The sequence below is a fragment of the Argiope bruennichi genome, chromosome 1 (assembly GCF_947563725.1).
Source record: "Argiope bruennichi chromosome 1, qqArgBrue1.1, whole genome shotgun sequence".
Taxonomy (NCBI): domain Eukaryota; kingdom Metazoa; phylum Arthropoda; class Arachnida; order Araneae; family Araneidae; genus Argiope; species Argiope bruennichi.
In genome coordinates, this window is record NC_079151.1 from 88,744,797 (window position 1) to 88,766,418 (window position 21,622).

Consider the following 21,622-nt stretch of genomic DNA (forward strand, 5'->3'; position numbering starts at 1 on the left):
ATTTCCATTCGAAAAAAAAAAAAAACACAAATAGGAAAAATATAAAAAAGAAATGTGCAAAAACGTCATAATTCAATCATTATGATGAACATGTTATAATAAACTATGAAATTTCTTCAAATATTGAATAATATAGTTTCATACATCCATGCAGTTTTAGATATTCCTATAAGGAATTAAAGCTCCCACATTTACATTTTTCTTTCAAAATGGGCTTAACGAAATAATACTTAAAAAATATTTTAATTCTATTCTTTGCGTTAAATTTTAAGTTGGAGGCTTAAATCGGATATCTTTTTTTCTAGTCTTCCATTGAGAAAATGATGTAAAAGTTCATGGTGCGCACAAATGCTGTCAACCGAGTGTAAGAAAGTATTTTACGGATAAACGATGTATATGTGGATAACTTGCTTTTCAAGTCATAAAATTATTTCAGAGTGAAAATAATGCAGTTCTTCGAAATCGCTTTCCTGAATTCAAAAAAGGGATCAATGCTAAATCTTGTGAAGTCAAAATTTCGAGCAATACCATCGTAAAAAGTCCGTTCTTCGCGTGTCTAAGACAAAATCCATTGTGAGATTTAAAGCATATTTCATCGGAAATATACTCGCATTACTATTCAGAATGCAGCTTTGTTTATTTTGAAATTTTTCGCTGAAGAAATGCATATGTCAGTTATAACATGTCCCTGAGATTTAATGTTTCGATTTATTAAAATCGATATGATGAAGGAGGTTTAAATAATGGAATATAATTACGATGTTGTATTTTGGAAGTTGAAAATATGTATTCGTCCATAATAAAAATAAAACATTTTTAAAAGTACGCTTTTATTAACGAATTAAAAAGTAGAAAATATTTTTTTATTAAAATTTTATAATAAAAGTTGATATAATTTCTATTTATATTATGATTTAATTTTTAACTCTTTCAACATTAAGATTTTCGAAAGGACCGTTCAAGAAAAGTAAGGCGAATGACGTATAGCTTCGCGAAATTATTCCCTCTTTTTTTTGCGATGTAACTGAATAACCAAATCTTCAATCATTAGATCGAATCATGGTTAGTTATACTGCTTAAAGGATGAGTCGATCATATGATAGAATAGAATGATCATTAGATAGAATGAATGATCATTGATAGAATTTCTATTTATATTATCATTTAATTTTTAACTCTTTCAACATTAAGATTTTCGAAATGACCGTTCAAGAAAAGTAAGGCGAATGACGTATAGCTTCGCGAAATTATTCCCTCTTTTTTGCGATGTAACTGAATAACCAAATCTTCAATCATTAGATCATTAGGTTGAATCATGGTTAGTTATACTGCTTAAAGGATGAGTCGATCATACTTTTTTATTACAAGTTAGTAGAATTAGTAGAAGTCGGTTAACCTGTGTCTTCTTTTACATATCAACCTCTGCGAATTACGATTTGTTAAGGATTTGTCTTTTCTGTGAATGAAGACAATATGATTTTCATAATAATCATTGTGGTTTAATTTCTTCATAGTATTGTTTATAGCTTCTCAATTTTTTTTTTAATTTTTTACTTTAATTTAACATTTTTGGCAAAAAAAAAAAATTCTTTTCACTACCTTACTATGCGCATAAAAATTCATTTTTACAAGCCTTTATAATGTTCTGCAATTTATTCTTCATAATTAATTATTTTGAATAAAATGGAGTTTTAAAAGTAATTTTTTCTGTGTTCACTGCCAGAGGGTGCCCTGCACATGATATAAAAATTCATATCGAATAAATGGATCAAATGAGAATTAAGTTCTAAAAACATGATATATCATAATAACCTCGGAAAAACTCTATAATAAATTTAGATCTACTTATTAGGAGGTGGGTGAAAAATCGACTATAAAGTTTCCTCTTTACATGCGTTAAACAAGTAAAGTTCAGTAAAAGCGTGTAAAAATAGGTCCTGAAATACAAGTTTACAGAAACAATCTTTAAAAAAATGAGAATGAATTATAATCAAAGCAGTTAATGATATTAAATTAGCTCGACATATCTGATAACAATCTGATTATAAAAAAGAGATATTTTTAAAAATATGTATTCTGAAACAATGATAGTTTATTCTTATTTTCAGAAATTTATTTACAAATACGCAATTGCGGTTACAGTTTTAATTGCTGAATTCAGTGATATGTTAAGAAATTAATCAGAAAATCTTTTATAGTCCAAATACTTGAAATCTTAATCGCTTGGATAGCAAATTATATTAAGCTGATCCGCAGTGCCCTCTGTGTTAAGCATTTTAAATCATTAAAGGACTTAATTTCAATGAAAATTCTATTTACAATTTCAATGAAATTGTAAATAGAAGAATAAACAAAAAGCACAAACAATAAATTTCGTTTATGATTTTATAATAAATTATAAACGATTACGATTTTGCTTATGATTTTATAACTAAATATTGAATATTAATTAATCTTTTAATCAGTATATTAATATCTTAGTTAAAAACTGTTTGAAGTTAGAAAGAAAACCAGAAACTTTATAAAGACTTCGTTTCATTATGTTGAATTAAAACAAAAACGAAATATACTTTCCCATTTTCTTCTAAGTTAAGTATATTTAATCATTAGAAGATTCAATTACAAATAAAATTTCAATAAAATGGTTATTAAAATTATTCGCAATAAAAAAACTGCAAATAAAATGTCTGAAATTATTTTATCAATCTTGAGAAAATGTAAAACGGTAAAATGGCAAAGAAACATAAATAATACATTTCGATTTTTTTTTGTGTCTAAATGTTCAAGTTTATCAAATCTTACAATCAATTAAGGTTTACTTCAGCAACTTCAAAAATTCTGTCGACTTTGAAAAAAGCATCAAACGCTTTTGAAAGATTTCTTTCCATCATTCGGAATAAAAAAGAATCAGAACATACATTCAGATGAAACTGAAAATGGCAGCACTTGAAGAAGAAATTTGCAGTAAAGTATCTCCAGTTTTATTTTATTTAATCTATCAGCAATGCTTTTTTTATTTTTATTTTCATATAGCCAATAGATGAAAATCAGTATGTATAGTCGAGGGAAAACAAAGAGCCATTCAACTTTATTCTGCTGCCAATCATCGTATTTTAAAACTAAAAATACCACTTTTAATCTAGTAACATATAATAAAGTATAATGTGCCTAAAATGTTCATAGGGGAATTTTCTATATATTTATTTAAAACTATAAGAACTTTAAAATTTCCTTTGGAAATACCACTTTTTAATGTCATAAATAGATTTTACATGGGGAAAAACGACTTAGAGTGCATATTATGCGTAATATACTACGATTACAACAGAGGATAATATGTATTTTCTGCTAAGAATTTGTTTCCACAGTTAGATGTGTAATGCCTATATATGTTCCGGACGTCGATAATAGAATTTGTTTATTTTTGTGATTCTTTAAAAGTGCCTTTACAATTTACTGAACCAAATATGCTGCACAAAGAGATTTTTGGAAACAGTTATATTACAGTGATGTATATTTTCACTTTTTTTTTTACCAACTCACTTTTTACAGTTTGGTCGGCTTTCGTCATATCCATGAAACCTGACAAAAGCCGTGGTAAAGAAAATTTGATTTTTATTTCATAGTTGAGAGCTAAGGAAGAGGAGTTTTGTTTAATATATGTGTATTTTATATGGCGAATAAAAAATTGATTACAATATTACGAAAGTTAGAAGATCTGTGAACTGGAGATTAGTTATTAACAGAGATTTGGTGAATCTGAATTCTATTAAAAAAATCTCTATATTGAAATTATTAATGTAAAGAAAATTTGAGAGAAGCATTGTTCAATGAGCGGCATGCTACTAAAATAGAACGTATTGCATGTCTATCAAAAACCTCAAGAAATCACAAGGAAAAGACGGATAATAATAAATATTTAATAAATATACAATATTTGAAAATGTAGATAAAAGTTATGGATAGTAATAAATATTTAATAAATATACAATATTTGAAAATAAAGATAAGTTATGGATAGTAATAAATATTTAATAAATATACAATATTTGAAAATAAAGATAAAAGTTATGGATAGTAATAAATATTTAATAAATATACAATATTTGAAAATAAAGATAAAAGTTATGGATAGTAATAAATATTTAATAAATATACAATATTTGAAAATAAAGATAAAAGTTATGGATAGTAATAAATATTTAATAAATATACAATATTTGAAAATAAAGATAAAAGTTATGGAGCGTATTTAAATTTCTCCAGAAAATAAAAGATGCATATGAAAGCCTCTATACACACAGACTCAAAGTTTAATGAAATTTAAAAGAAAAGGAAACGTTATTAATGAATCAATTTAGAAAAATGGAATATTTGTAGTGAAATATAGAAAAAAAATAAGGAAGTTAGGTAATCAAGCAATGAAATAGACTGGTGCTTATGAAATCACTGACTTTTGAAAATTTCTTTTTTTTTTTGAACATTAGATTTATTTTTTGTTGAAGAGCATTTTTTTAAATCCTCTTTTTACAAAAGTAAATTAAAAGTTTACTACGAATGAATTTTTTCGCCAGTTTGCAATCAAAAACATAAGCATAATAACTTCAAAAGACAACTTTATATTAACATTTTATAAAACCCATTACAGACAGCGAAATCGGAATATGTATCTGCTGCTTTTATTTAGCGGCATTGGTAAAAACGTGGAAAAGATTTCGTTATTCGCATAGATGTATTTTGGATATGCAAATAAGAATTTTTGAATTCATTTTATATTTTAAAAATTCCAGTGAGAAGGGTGAAATTAAAAATTAAATTTCTGTACAATTTAGCTTTCTACTCTCCAGTTCAATTTTTGACGGTCAAATATTTTTTTATATTAAAGAATATGTAATATTCGTTTGATCAGCGTTTTTTGTTAACTATACAACCGTCATGTTCATGTGTCATACGGGTATCGAGATATTTATCCTCAAACTTTTAAGCTGAAAGTATTTTCTTGAAAGGCTAAACAATTCGATACAAATAATCACATGTAATAACATGTACGTCACAAGCACGTCTATTGATTCTTAATTAAATAAATAGGACAGCGCATTCCCTATATGGGAAGTATTATCTAATTAGAAAGTAGAAAAAATATAACAGGTAAGAAGTTAAAAAAAAAGATAAAGCGCTGTAAATCGCATTATATATTACAAACAAATTGAGTGAAAATTCTGATGTTTAAGATATATAATCATATGAAATATATCTTTTGCTAAGCTTATATATTTGGATATGAAATCCAAATATATAAGCTTAGCAAAAGTTTAAAGTTTATTAATCAATATTATGACAAATCCTATAAAAATGGAAATGAAAAAGTAGCTTAAATATTCCTAAAACGTCAAGAAATTCTTAACAATCTTTGTCATATCTCAAAAGAAGAATAACGCACAAATGAGAGATTAAGAACATAAAGGTGAAACAAGACCAAAAAATTAAATATTTTTGCCAACAAATCCTTCCTGTTTTTCCATGCATTATGTTATTTGCTTCATTTTCAGTTCTAATTGACACTTAAAAAGCCGTCAAAAGCTCAAATAGTTTTGTTTACATTGTCATTCTCGTGTTCCACCATTCATTTTCCCAGCCGATGCTGTCAGGCGGAACTGCTCGATTACGATCAGTCTTTTACACGCACTGATACTTTTCAAATCGTTTAAAGCTATCTCTAATCCTCCAACCGAAAGTAATGCACGTTTTTCCATTCCTTTCAGACGGTTTTCTCTTTCAATTTGGACTACTCATTTGATTTCATGAAAAGTGAAAGCTAAGCATGGTAGCCATTTTACTTTTTAACACTGGCGAGATGGCTACTTTTAGCGATATGAAAGATTATATATTATTACTTCTCATACATGTCCAATTTGTATATTAATTTGGTTTTTAAGTTCATATTTTACCGCTAAAATGTAGAAATCAGCTAATATGTACATTAACTAGGGTGATCCTTTAAATTGAAGAAAGTTCTTTCATTTCTCAAATTACCTAGTTGATTCAATCGATGATCAATGAATTGAAAAATTATAATACAAAGAATCAAATGGTTTAACATGTTATTACAATTAAGGAAATGAATTTGCGAAACATCTGATAAAATTATTCTTATTTATTAGGGCAATCTAAAGATTGTTGACGCACTGAATTGCATAGCAATTGGTTTTTGCGACAAGCACACGTAATCGTAGTACATTTGTGACGGTCCCTTTATATGAAACCGTATCTGGTACCCAGGGATTATTTTATTGCTGTTTAACGTAAAGTCTACATCTTCTTTCGCTAAAAATCTCTTTGCAAACATGAAATTCAGAATGAGCGAAACAAAATTTAAGCTTTAAAAATACGGAAGCCTCTAATGTGCACATTATCTAGTTAAATAAGAAAAACTCTTGATTTCGCACTTTAACGCAGCAAATGTGTTAATCTGCAGATTAGCTAGGTAATTTGCACATTAACGGCTTTCGAGTTATAACAGTTACACATATACCAAATTTCTTCTATTACTTTTTCTCCTATTAAAGCGCTTTTGAGTTATCATATTCACAGATAATCGGATAGATGTACAGACAGACTTAATGCCAGAAAGTGTTGGGGCAGCGGTGGCCTGGTGGTAAGGTCTCGGCTTCGGAACCGGAGAGTTTCAGGTTCGAGACCCGATTCCACCGAAGAACTGTCGTGTAAGGGGGTCTGTTGCATGTTAAATCCGTCCTGACCAAACGTCCTCCCGCTGGTGTGGTGTGGTATGGAGAGGGGGGGGTGCAGCTCAGGAGTCGTCCTCGTCATCTGACTGCGGTTCAAAATTACGAGGTCCGTCCCAAAATAGCCCTAGAGTTGCTTCAAGCGGGACGTTAATATAAATAAACTAAATTAAGCCAGAAAGTGTTTTTCGAAATTTGTATTTGAATATTTTGGCGATTATAACATTTTATCTAGACTCTGTAAGTAAGAAAGTAAAAATTAGGCCTGCTATCATCGCATGGCGATATCTCTTCAAAGACAAGTTTTTCTTTTATTTCAGGGAAAATCGATCACTATATTGCTCTTTCCAGAACAGAATGTTTAGAACAATTAAGTTATTATAAGTCGTTTTTTTCAAGTACCATTTGGTTACTTACTTCAATAGCTTCTGGTTTATGAAGAATGACCCAAGGCTTGCTCCCAATCCACAATCTCCATAACTTTTCTTTGCCATGGAGAAGTGTAGCTCCGCACAAAATCTGGAAGGTCACTGAAGGACAAAAAAAAATACTTGTTGAATTAAAAGATAATATTTTGGGTTTTAAGAAAATATTAAAATTTTTTTTGATATAATATTTTAGAAAAATATGGCTGAAAAACACGAAACATTTACTTAATTTTTAATATTTTATACATTTTTTGAAACTTGAAAAATAATAGTGACATTCCTTTTGTTTTGAAGAGCACATGTGCCAAATTTCATCAAGATCGAACAAAAACGGAAGATTTCTATAAAAGAACATACGGAAAAAATATTCATCTGTATTTATATAGTGGATGTGTGTTATGTATTTCAGTCATTCTGTAATATAAGTTTCACTTTATTTCTTTCAATTGTGCCTTAGCACGTCATTTCGTTCATACTTTCCTACACAGAAAATATTTATTATAATAATATGCATTATCACTTCTTAAAGATTGTCGCATGAATTTTGAAACGCTCTGTAAAATTTAATATTCAAGTGAATTTAAACCACACATAAAATTTGAATTGATTTCTTTCTTGAATTCTGATATGAATCTATTCCTTCTATGATAATTTTTTATTTAACTTTCCAAATTTTCTAAGTTATTTCTTAATTTTATTAGGTTTGAAAATAGAAACAGAAAATTATATATACTTTAGCCAAAACTGCCTAATATACTTTCATTACATTGAAACATAAAATCGATTATTTATTAACAGGAAAATCAAAATTTGATCAGTATGCAGCATTTCCGTTAAAATATGTTAACAATCATATTATTGACCCTTTTCTTACATTTAACTATCTGGATTACTTCATCCTATTTTGAAAAAAAAATATTTCAAAAATATTTTAAATATTTCATTCTAATGATAAAGGTAATAGAAAAGTGACATAAATAATTTATTAAATTGGTAAGTGTTTTTTTAATTTCAAAATTTTCCAATGACTGTAAATTAGAATAAGTATTGAAAAAGTTAAAAAAAAAAAGATTATCTAATTGAACTCAAGAAATCAATGCAAATTATATTTCAAGATTTGATCTGTAATAATTTTAAATGAATCATACCACTAATTATATATATTTATATAATGTATCAGTATACTGATTAACTTACTTCTTATATAGTCAGTTTTATTGTAATTATCATAAACTTGTAAATATATATAAAATCAAATCCAAGAACAAAATAAATGTTTCTTGTTTTATTTATTTAAGATATGTGTTTACGTCCCGAATAAAGTTTTTCTAAAAAGTTATTTAATATTTACATTCTAGAATTTTTAGATAAAAAAAATGACAAAAATAAGCCAATAAACAGGCAAAAATGTTCTGAAAAATGGAATTTTTTTACGGAAATCAAAATATGTCTAAATAACTTTTTCCAGTTTAGAAATTTATAAAATGATATTTCGAAATTTTACAGATATCTCGCGATATATATTATGTAGCTTCTGAGATAAAGTATAAATCTTATTTCCATCCAGTTTTTAAATATTACGTTTCAACAGATCTATAACATAACATGTGAATTTTATCTCATTTTATGCAACATTAAAACAGTTGTAAAATTTTTTTAGACAGCAAACTCATTATTCTTTAGTTAAAAAAACTACAGAACATGTTGCAATATTATTATAAAAAATTTCAATAAAAAATTGCATTGGATATTAATTTGTCATATTTTTCATACGGAAACTTTATTAGATTTTAAAATTAAAAAAAAGCCTTTAAAAATGGAAACAGCATTAAAATTTAAATTATGCAAAGATAAAAAAGCACACTCAAACTTCTTAGATTGGAATCTGTTTCCGCATTCATTCTTTATTTCATAAAGAGAATTGCTCATAGATTAAGAAAGTTTAATGAAAAAAAAATCGATATTTTCGTTAAAAATCAATGTTTTTAACTTGTTGCCTGTTAAAACAGAAAGGTAATAAATAATGTGTTTACTCACAAATATTACTCTTGATTTGATTCCTAAGCACTATAGACTTTGCAATAGCGAAATACAAAAATAAGGTATTGGCATTGCAGCCTGGTAATTTCCACAACATATCATTCTTCTTCTTTCTTTCTAAGAGTGCTTTGACAGCTGGCCAAACCATGAAAAACAGGAAGAAAATCCAAATAAAATAAACACTCATATATTTCCAATTCTGATCCAACATCAGTCTTTTCCAGTTAGGCGTCTTGGTCACCAGCATTTCCGAGCTATTTCCGATCATAGCAAGTATGGGATCCATAGCGCCAAAACAAATGATCCAGTCACTGCACCTTCGAAGGGTTTCCGGTAAATGAGTTTTTCCGTGGACTTCCGAAAAGTTTTAATGAATAAGAGGGTCAGTTGTAATGGGATGTGTGAATGTAGGTCAACGAGATGGAGGATTGAATTTTCTTTTTCTACCTTTCACTCGGCCCTCAGGTTATAGGTAAGGCAAGTTCAATGCTAGAGAAAGTGATACTGAGGTTTCTGGGCTTTGTTTGCTCACATTGTTCACTTTCATAAGCAGGCGATCTTCTGATTGGATTAATAAAGTATTGACCTTCAAATGCCCTCTGTTAGCGTTTTTAAATATTCTTTTTATGATATAATTTATGATTATGCATCTCGTCAAAGTATTTACTTTTTAAAAATCTCTGTTTATTTACAAACATTGAATAATAGTATTTACCCTGAGATATTTTAAAATTCTGTTATAGCTTCGATGGATAAAGTCTAAATTGATTACCCTTTTTTTATGTATTTTTCTCGGTTCTAAATTTTTAATGATATAAGATATTTTAATTATCTTTGACATAAAATATTCTAATTATATTCATTTACTCTGATCATATTTTAAGTATGCATGTACTTTCATTTGGCAATATCTCATGATTTATATTATTATTAACAATAAAGAATTTAATCTTACAAGAGGATTTTATATCATGATAATATTCAAATCTATTCAACTTCCTAGATACTACATTTTTTATTTTTTAAAAGCAACAGAACATTTAAATATTATAAGAAGTTTATAAAAATGTTCTACAATTGCCTGGCGAATAATAACTCTTTATTCCAGTTTTGCCTCTAATATGTTATATTTTTTTTATTTTCATATTTGTATTTATATTGTTTTATTAAATAACTTATAGTATAAATATTTTCTCAATATCCTCAGTATGGTTTATTATTTTATGGAGAATTTCATACTTTGATGAATCATAAAATATCACAAACAAATGAGAAACAATTTTCAAAAGCTTTAAAATAATGAATAACAGACAAGGAATCTTGGAGAGGGAATTAATGCATTTTTGTTTTATTTATTCCCAGACAAAACAGAAAAAAAGCATATTTAATATTTATTAAACAATTTGCTAACATATAAAATAAACACGAATTAAAAAAAAACACTCTAAAATTTATCTGTGAAGCCTTTGAAAGAAAAGACGATTCTTATAAGGGAATAACTGGATTAATCAAATCGTTTTATGAAGGACTTCTTAAGGAACCACTTACTCTTAATAATAAAATACTTATTTCTCCGTATTAAAATACTCAAATAGATAACAGTAATTTTTGTGGAAATATATATCTGAACTTGATTTTTTGACTTCAAACATTTTTCGTATCTTGACAGTTAAGAACTAACTACTTCTAGCATTTTAAATATAAGATGATGTTATAATACATCTAAATGTGCATATTTCTCAAAAAAATCGACAAACCAATGCAAAAAATAGGTTTAAAAGTATAAGGATAAAGGTGATTGATATTACGTTATTTGCTGTGAAATAATTATAATATAATAAACAAGTATTCAAACCTCCAAGAATTTAAATAAGAATCATTACATAGCTCTAATTCCAGTCCTTAAGTTCTACTTTTTATTTTGAGATCAGAAGATTTGAAGTCGTATTTAAAAAGTACGATCTTCGCTTTTTTATCTTTCCTCCATTATTTGTATAAATAATATTTTAAAATTTTTTATTACAAAGATTATGAAAATGCAATGTTTTTAATTGTTCAAAAATTAAAACTTCTAAATTTTTGTAACTTTAAAACCGTAAAAATTTTAACTGTTTGAAAAATTAAATTTTTCATTTTTTTCAATTGAAATTATTGAACTAATTTTTATGCAAAAAAACCTCTACTCAACGGAGCAATTATTTCACAAATTTTATATAAACATATAACTCTACTTTTATTTTAAAATGAAAATTTTAAATCCTATCTTAATTTAAGTCAAATATCATGGTTGTAAATAGAGTATCGAAAATTTGAGAAAATTTAAAATTGAACAAAAATTCTGATTCCCCTAACTAAGTATCAAAAAGCAGTATCGGTCTCTTTTAGCCATTAACTAAATCTAATTAACTAATCTAACTCTTTTACATAAAATAATAAAAGTGATAATTCTGAGAGTTTTATATTAATAGAAAAAATTGAACCTTCAATTCGAAACTTATTAATATGGAAAGGTTTCATACTGTCTGATTTTTCTCTTTTCATCTGATTTGAATGCATCAGCTTTTGCATTCTATTCATAATTATTTTTAGTGCTCGAATTTTACAGAAATAATGCCAGTTTGAAAAAAATAGCATTAATTAGAATTAATAGCAGAAAAATTAAAGTTTCTACTTTAAAATTAATATTGAAAGAAAGTATATTTTATCTTACTGTTTACAATTACAAATGTTTACGTCTGAGAAATTTGATTAAATGATAAAATTGCTTTGAATTTCATTGCAAAATATCCATTGTCAAAAATTAAATTTTAAATCAATTTTGAAGAAAATATTAAAAATAAAGGAAAAATAAATTGCATTGAAATAAAATTGGCATAGATAATTTTTTAAATGTGATAATTTTTAAAATTTTGTTGCATTTTTTTTAAATGATGTTAAATGGATTTTTGCATTCAATATGTTTTGTATTCAACATTTTTTTGATTAATATCCTAATTAAAATAAAAAAAAACTAATATAATAATAAAATGTAATTTAAATTCTGAATCGTTTTCTTTGGCAAATAACTATTGTTTAAGAAACAAGCAAGTGCCAAGCTCTAGGTTCAACGGAACGCATTCAGCGTAACGATTTTTGCATTACTTATTATTCAATTAATATGCCGATATAAAAACATTGTTAAAAATGCCAAATCAATCTTACTAATAATTAAATTCCACTAGACTGGTCAGTTAAAACAATATGTGATGCTCTATCCATTCCTAAAGAAATTATTTCCTCATTTATCACTTCCTCAATTTTCGTTCCATTCGATTGAATTGAAAAAAAAATGTTTTTTAAGATTAGATTGAGAATTTCTGTAATGAATTTTTTTCAACTACTTGTGTTTGATTAGAAAACAAATTATTACACGATATGATAATCACTTGCATTACAAAATAAATGACGAAAAATTAATTTCTTGCTAATCAACCCATTGAAGAAATCAATGCACTGAATAACATTGACATATTTATTAGAGCTAAAGTATTTTCATAGCATCTAATGATATAGATATCAGTGACAAACAAGAAAGAATACAACTAATTGTATAGAAACATTAACTTATTATCATTTGAGTTCCTTAAGACATGTGGTAGAGATGTCATATTATGAAAAGAAGATGATTACTATATAACCAGCTGATAACCTTGGCAGTTGCAGCCAACAGATTTGGTGCATAGGTAGTATCCTCAAACCGTAACATTTCAATATAATTGGGTTTAAATAAAACTTCCGAGGATTAAAAATCGAATTGATGATTGATTCATTTGAATTGATTATTACTCAGTGGGGATATATTTCATGAAACGAATTGAAATAATAATTTAAAGAAATTTTATACAAATGCTTATAATTAAAAAAATATGTATGAAAAAGCAATTTCTGTTAGTGACTTAAATGGAAAATGGTGTCTTGTTCACATGTTCACTTTTAATGGATACAAATTGCAGAATTTTTGAAATTTCAATCAATAATGATGGTTTGGTCGGTTTCGAAAAATCATTAGCGGTGAGGAATATAGTTTTGTTGCTTAAAAGCGTTAAATCTGCATTAAAAAGGTATTTTTTACACATTTTAAAACATTCATATAAAAATTGAATTAGTAATAAATACCCCCTATCTCATCTAATTACGAGGTAGATAAATTCGCGCATTAGTGATTAAAAAGCTTTTATGGGGTAATTGAAAACTTGATTTATAGAAAAGAGATATTTACTATAATTTCAAGAAAATAAAATCTATAAGATAAAGCAGATTTATTTTTTATTTATTCATTTTTGCCAAGATGTAATATAATTTAGAAAGAATAAAGATTTATTTTATGGATAAGATATATATAAATTGTATAGATAACACTAAGAATTGTTAAGCTGTTCACATTTAATTGTTCTAATCATCTTGAATCAGAATATGATTCAAGATGGTGCTTCTAAAACATAAGCAAGAAATTTTTGAAGAATTTCGATCAAGTTTGAAGCTTATTTGACATGAGAAGATTAAATAATTACTGTAAAAGGCTAGTTTTCAATTCTCTAATATCTTTTTTCTTCCACAAGATTTACTAGTTAGGCAATAGTATCGAATATAGCTTATATATTATAGTTCCACTATCAGCATAATTAATTCTCCTTCGGGTTATCTAACATCACTTTAAGTGTAGTACAAGGCGAGTACAATATTGGTATCTATATTAGAATGTTATCAACGTTTTAAAGGCCGCGGTGGCCTAGTGGTAAGGTCTCGGCTTGTGAGCCGTTGGGTTTCAGGTTCGATACCCGATTCCACCGAAGAACCGTCGTGTAAGGGGGTCGGTTGCACTTAAATCCGTCATACCAAACGTCCTCCCGCTGGTGTGGTGTGGAGAGGGGGTGCTAGCTCAGGTGTCGTCCTCAGCATCTGACCGCGGTTCAAAATGACGAGGTCCGTCCCAAAATAGCCCTAGTGTTTCTTTATAACGGGACGTTAATATAACTGAACTGAACTATAAACATTTTAACATAGATCTTATATTTAATACCTACTAGCTTATAATATATTATAATACTCTTACTTTATATCACTAATCAACAATAAGAATTGGCACTAATTCTTATGATGGCACTTTAGATATCTTACAATTTCTAAATTATTAGTAGCTAGTTATACACAATGGTGGATTTCCAATTAGGCAGCTGATTAGATCTTTTGGCCTGAGAGATGACTCGGGCACTTTAAACGATGACTTAAAAAAAAAACTATGGTTCTATTTAAGAAATAATAAATTCATTAAAAAATATAAATTCTATGATTTACAAAACGTTAAGATTACATTAGGATTACATTTGCCCATTGTAATAAGTCAAATTCGAGTCTATTTCTTTCTGTTTTCTTTGCCATTACACTATCTATAGGCGCCGGCCATCTACAAGATATATCTATATAGCGTGGATTACGGGAAATTACCAGTTATAAATAAGTGAAAGAAATAAGCATAAAATACTAAATGCAACGTTATTCAAATAAAAAAATCAATCTAAAATAAATAATTCATCTTTTTTTTTAAAGAAAAGTTTCATATTTCGTTCTGTTTAGGACCGCAAAAAACCTAAATCTATTCCTGGTAGTAGATAATGATCATAACTGCATTGAAAGTTTCCAAGTTTGTACCCATATCTTATCAGTTGTAATAACATGGCTATCACTATGAAATTTCAATCCGCATGCATTTCTTGATTTTTTTCAATTCCTATTATTAGTTCACACTCTCCCTATATATATATATATATATATATATATATATATATATATATATATATATATATATATATATATATATACAGGGTGTTTATAAAGTCCCGGACCCATTTTGATGTTTAATAACTCATAAAATAATAAAGATAGATTTAAATTAATAGCATAAATGGTTAAATAGACTCAAAAAGTTTCATGACCCTTGTCAATGAACTTCCACGTGTGCCCACTTCGTCGCACGGAGAATATCAAGTCGATAGTCAATTTCACGCCAGGTAGCGACAAGCATGTCGGCATCCACAAAGCCATTTGCGCACATTATGGCGATTAACAATGCCAGAAACATGAAAGGATGCTTCATCGGAGAACATTATGCTCTTCAGAAAATCAGCAGCATCTTCTATCCTTCTTAGCATATTTGTTGCAAAGGCCATTCTCCTAGGTCTATCGTTCGGTTCCAAAACTTGAACAATTTGAACTTTGTATGCATGCAGTCTTAATTTTTTCTTAATAACCTTGTACACCGTCGAAATTGGCATATCCAATTCTGTTGCCACTGATCTCACAGATATTCTAGGATTGTGTAAAAATGTCTCTCTGACACGTTCAACATCAAAATCACTTGCGCAAGGACGTCTGGAACGTTTCTTATCTTCGATACTTCCAATTTCTAGAAAATTCTTTTTCCACCGCAAGATGCTGTTTTTGGATGGAGGATCTTTTTGGTAAATTCTTCTGAAATTTCTCTGTGCTTGCACTATCGATTTCATTTCTATGAACCACCATAAAATCTGTGCTTTCTCTTGTGGTGTATGCATTCTCCTTAATATCCGCTCGAATAAAACATCACATACAAAAGTACTACATAGAACAAACACATCAAAAGTAAACATAACATTGCAATAGTTACCAAAAACAAAAGAGAGAAAAATGCAATTAATAAGCAGACAATATTTAGAAAAGTACAGATATTTAGACTGGAAAATGAAATTATCTGAAATTAACCACACGCGCAGACGATATTTACAAAAGTAAAAATATTCAAACCTGAAAAGGAAAATATATGAGTTATTCCATCAATAAATGCCATAAGTTTGTTTATATCTTTATTATTTTATGAGTTATTAAACATCAAAATGGGTCCGGGACTTTATAAACACCCTGTATATATATATATCTTGTTCAAATTTTCAATCGTTAATAAAATACTTTTTATTCATCCAATCAAGTTCAAATATATTTTTTTAAGACTTGTAGTGGATGACACTTGATGTTAATACAGTTTTTTCAAATATTAATTCATTAAATATTAAATTTAATTAATTTTTAATGCATTAAATAGAGTTTTAGCAGTTTCTAATGAAAATTGAAATCAACAGGCAGGAGCACAATCGGCAAAATGCAAGGATTTCAGTATTTTTCACGTGAAGATAAAGAATGTGAGTTCAATTCTTGCGAAAGTAGTAATTTATTTAAAAAATGGTTTTTATATTACATGTTTTAAATATTAAGGAAAACTAAAATTTGTCCCTATGTTAACTACAATGAACATTAATCAACGGAAAATGATAACGTTCATCAGCGTAACAGATTTTTCATAGAATAAGATACACTAAAAATGTTTGTTAAAAAATAAATTTCAAAATTTGTGGATAGAAGTGACAATGCCATTTATACTGAATTCATTTGTACTGTTGAAATTGTTCACATATGCAATTATAAAATTCATTATGCTTTAACATTAATTTTCATAAGTTATTTCATAAGCAATTTTTTGATATATCCATCAAAGAAATCTCACACCAAAAACTTTACTAATTTTATTAATTTCTGAAACAACTGAATGCATTTTATCGAAATATAAAAATACATCTTGTAATATAGAAGCAATATGGGGGAAGTTTTACTATTTCCCTAACGATAGATGTCACTGGTGCCAGTGAACTATGGAAAATAATTTTTATTTACAAAATCAACAGAATAACCTTTCTTCCTGCAGCTGAATTAGTGAATTTAAGGGCTTCTTGCATACGGTATTGACAATTTTAGTCGCAGAAATTATTAATTTAACAGTATTAAGGTGTATGTACACACTTGAAACTTCGAAAATCGTTCAAAATATCGAATATTTTTTTATTGTTTAATAATGCTTTCGGATCATCTAGCTTTCAAACGATACCAAGATGTTGTCAATATTCGAAATATTTCTCGAGTTATAACTATTTTTCTTGAGGTGCTTTCATTAAAAACTCTAGTCATGGCGTTTTTAAAACTCATTTTATGAAGAATGATATTTTTCCACTATGTTGCTTCATTCAAACAATCATACCTCAACAAGAATTGAACCAAATACAGTTATTTATATATCAAAATAATGTGTATGAAATAGCGGATGTTTTGTACCTATATCACAGTTATATTTATAAAAATAAATTTTTAATAGCTATTTAAAAGTTAAAATGACAGAAAAAAGCTCTTTTTCTATTCATCGTTGATGAAAAAATTGTTTAAAAAAAACTATATACTTTTATAAATTGATTGAGGCAGACAACATGAAGACTAATATTAGGCATAATTTTCAACTAGAAATGAGTGTCTGTACAAATTAGAATTTAAGATATCATGTTTCAAAAAATAGGCTAATTAGCTCATTAAATATTATTTAATTAATAATTAGTGTCATATGGTTTTTTCTCACTGAAATGAGCTTAAATATATATTAATGACCTACTGTGAAAAAATTGGAATTTTAAAGTTAAAATTTAAAAAAAAAATCTTCGAGTGTGTACGTACACCTTAAATCTATGGGATCTAGCATGAAAAAACAGAATTGCAAGACTGTCGTGTACCTTGAATAGTGGTAGATTGACAGACCCAAGTAATGTGCAAATATAATTACACTTTTAGGGGAAAAAAAACTGAAACTTAAAATTGTTAAATTGCGAGTTTCCTAATAGTTCCAGAGGATAACCATGAAAATTAGGGAACGACCATCGGAGAAACATAAAAAGTTATACACAATGTTATAATGAGGCTATATTGTGAAATTGTTTATTTTCAATTGAAATCTTGAAAATAACATTTCTGAAATTATTAATGAAATGATAAAATATTCCTCGATTTTCTTTGCCAAAGTTTACTGGTCGACATACAGAATGATTGCATTTAAATCACAATTCTTTAGATGCATTAAAAATAACATGCAGCTAATCTGATTATCAGGAAATTTAATATTTGAAACCATTTCTGTTGAGAAATGCAAAATAGCTGAAAGTTTTATATGATTCTTACGCTTCATTGCTCGAAATACTATTAAAACGATGTGAAAACATGAGATTAATGATCAAGTAAACAAATTGCTAAATATTTCAAAACTAAGAATCGAACTTAAAACAAATTGAGAAATCTAGTAGATAATGCGTTAAGTCATTTAAGAATGTTGAAAAAATAGATTTAGATTTTAAAAAATTAAGTGAAGCAATTTCGAAAGCTTTTGAATGTTTCTTATTTGCAATAAATTTCGGTAATCGAAAGGATTTTTCGAATTTTTGTCAAAAGGTGAAAAGGGTTCGAAAATTAGCAACATAGATTTCCCAATATCAAACCAAAACATGATTGGTCTTACGAAATTTCGGTTTAAAAAAATTGTAATTGCAATTGCTGCCTTTTTAATCGCAATGATTTGGTCTGTAAATGTTAGAAATTTCTTAGTTTATTTGCTAACGAAGGATTAGATGAAATATGTAAATGAAGAATTAGTAAATTCTACTGTTAGTCAGCCAAACTAGTGATGCAACATTGAATTTTTCAAGATTATTTTCTTTTGCTTTGAGGCGAAAGTTCTGATACGAAGAGCACCCAGAAATGAAGTTCCATTTTCAAGTTTCGTCGAAAAAGCACTTAGTTCATGATTTTCGCTTTCACTTAGCTGTTTCATTGAAAAAAAAACAATAGGAGTCATTTCTAGACCAATAAGTATTATTTTACCTGTATGTTGAAAGCTTTAAATGTTTTTAAGAATTGAATATCCCATCGCATGCGAGTTATATTCCATCATCCACTTTCTTAATGGTAAGAACAATAAATCGAATGAAATTCATAGACAAATTTATGAAGCTTATGGACAAAATGCGATTAGTGATTCGATGGTAAAGAGGTGATTGCGACATCTGAATGAAGGATGTGAAAATATTCAGAATGAGGAACGAATTTGGCTGTGATCTCTGATTGATGATGATTTGCTTACAGAAGATGATGAAAAATTTAAGGAAATCGTTAGATTCGCTATTATGACATTTTCAATACATTTTTCTCAAAATTTCCATTCACTTCATCACTGTAGGCAAAAAAAACTCCTTAATGATAAATTAGTATTGGTGGTAACTATGCAATTATGTTGAAAGATATATTATTTACAGCACTTCATTTTTTTCAAATAAATATTTAGTTAGTTAGTTTACTTTCCCTCATTGTTTTGCTTTCAACGGTGAAAGTTTATGAGGAAAGAGCAGATGGTTTTAATTACTTTTTATGCTACCCAGAAAGTAAAATTCCATTATATTGCCATGCCATTTTATAATAAAACATACAAAGGCATTTAATATGTTCCGTAATTACTGGATTAAATAGATCCCTTTTAAATGTAAAAAAAGCCAAAAAATACCATTTCCAAATGAAGTGGAAAATTCTAATCATTCTTAAATATGTTAGTTGTTCTAAATTGCAAGTTGTTGATGGACAATAGTTGACCTTCCAAAATTATTGATCTATTCAAATTGAATCTTACCAAAAATGTAATTCTCACTTTAGATGGAGATGATTTTTTATGAGTTATTAAAGAACCATCAAATATAGGAGAACGATATAAACTTAATACTGAAAGATGTCGTCTTTGGTATAGATAAATACCGAATGTTAGTAAAGTTTTGTGCAAGATTCCAAAATGAATTTTAGGGTTTTCGTATATTGTATAATAATTGCATCCCATATCGCTCTTCCCAAAGAAACCGCTAAAAATTGCTTGCTAATAGGCTCTTTTGTATGCTATTATTATTTGTAGCTATTATGTTAACATTATCTTCAGCAGTAAATAAAAGTTTTATATCACTAATCGTCTTGTATATAATTTGCAGCAAGAGAAAATCAATAGATCTCATAGAGCCAGAAAAAAGTTTTCATGAGTTTAAAATAATTTATTTTATTGAATTCCTTAAGTTTCGTTTATAAACCAACAATAATTTAATACTTAATTATTACTGCGGCCTTACTTACCTTAATTATAAATAAGGTTTGGATTACATAGAGGGTTATACTCTTTGTTATTTTCCAATATTTTAAATTTTAAACTACTGTATTATAGATTAATTTATAATTCCAATTTGAAAATGCTTTAAATGACATAACTAGATATATTTCATATTGTTTCCAATCAATAAATGTATTTTTCTGAAAGAAATACGAACCTCAATTATTTTACGTTTTTGAAAGCATTTTTTTTCTTTCTGTAAATATATGTTTGTCTTGCACTGAAATTATCTATAGGGTCACGATTACAAGCGACTCCATATATATTTAATTAAGCTTATAATTTTTCTTCTACTTTTTTGACAATATACCAAGATATTTAGAGGATTAAAATTCTGTTGCTAAATTAACATTAATTCACAATAATTAAGATCTAAGAAAAACTCTATGGAATTGCTTTCTGAGTAAAGAGTAAAGCATTTTGATCTACATCAAAACTAATTTAAGATTAAAGATTCAAATAAATTTTTTGACTTCCATAAATATAATTTTTTACATTTTTAAATACGGAATGTGAAAATTCATGTGAATGAATAGATTATCCACTTAGTAAAATATACATGCATTTCCTGAGCAAAATTTCACATACTTGAAGAATATTAAGCATTAATGAACATGAATTCATCAAAAATTAAGCTCACGTCTGCTGCTTAATCAGGCATGAAAAGTAAGTATCTGCCTCATTTGCATCAAATTACGCTCTCCGTAACAGTTGGTATCTATCTTATCGCCATTGTTTACGTGTTACCTGGATTCATATGAGTAGTTTTCTGTCAAGTAATTGTATAATTTCTCGTCAATGAACATTTTGCATTTTAAAGTTGTATTTTGTTTGACGGATCTGGTTTAAAACGTTTTGCTTATTTGATTTATTGTAAATCAATCATCCATAAAGAGAAGTTAGTGGGAAAAATTGGTAAAAAAGGGAGTATTATGTTACTTTTCTTTACAACGTTTGAGAAATTGTAAAATAATGGATAATATGGATTACTAATATGGAATGCTAAAAAGCCATGACGATATGAATGCTCTTGCCTATTTACTACAAGTAACATAATCCATAAAAATGCTTTTTAACAGGTGAAAATTTTTTTGTGCTATTAGGCCTCAAATTAATTATAGGTTTAACATAATCATACATTGATATACAATTATACTTAGCATAGATTTACTAAAGTCGGGCATATCATAGGTTTACTTCTACGTCACGTATCATAAATTTATGGCAATTGTATGTATCATGGTCTTACAATATCTGTACACACATTGCAGGCTTATTATAATCATACATATCATACTCTTATTACAATCATACGCATTACAAGCTTATTACAG

At 27.5% G+C, this 21,622-nt stretch overlaps 1 protein-coding gene across 1 annotated transcript in view; it reads right to left on the reverse strand.

Moving 5' to 3' along the window:
• Nucleotides 1–9,783, reverse strand: part of LOC129981075 (cytochrome P450 4c3-like) — a 46,525-nt gene extending 36,742 nt beyond the window's left edge. Inside the window, exons 1-2 of the mRNA XM_056091726.1 lie at nucleotides 9,209–9,783; nucleotides 7,161–7,273 (exon numbers count right to left, since the gene is read on the reverse strand). Of these exons, the coding sequence (XP_055947701.1) occupies nucleotides 7,161–7,273; nucleotides 9,209–9,497 (402 nt within the window). The 5' untranslated portion in view covers nucleotides 9,498–9,783. The remainder of the gene's footprint in view (nucleotides 1–7,160; nucleotides 7,274–9,208) is intronic.
• Nucleotides 9,784–21,622: the final 11,839 nt, after the last annotated feature.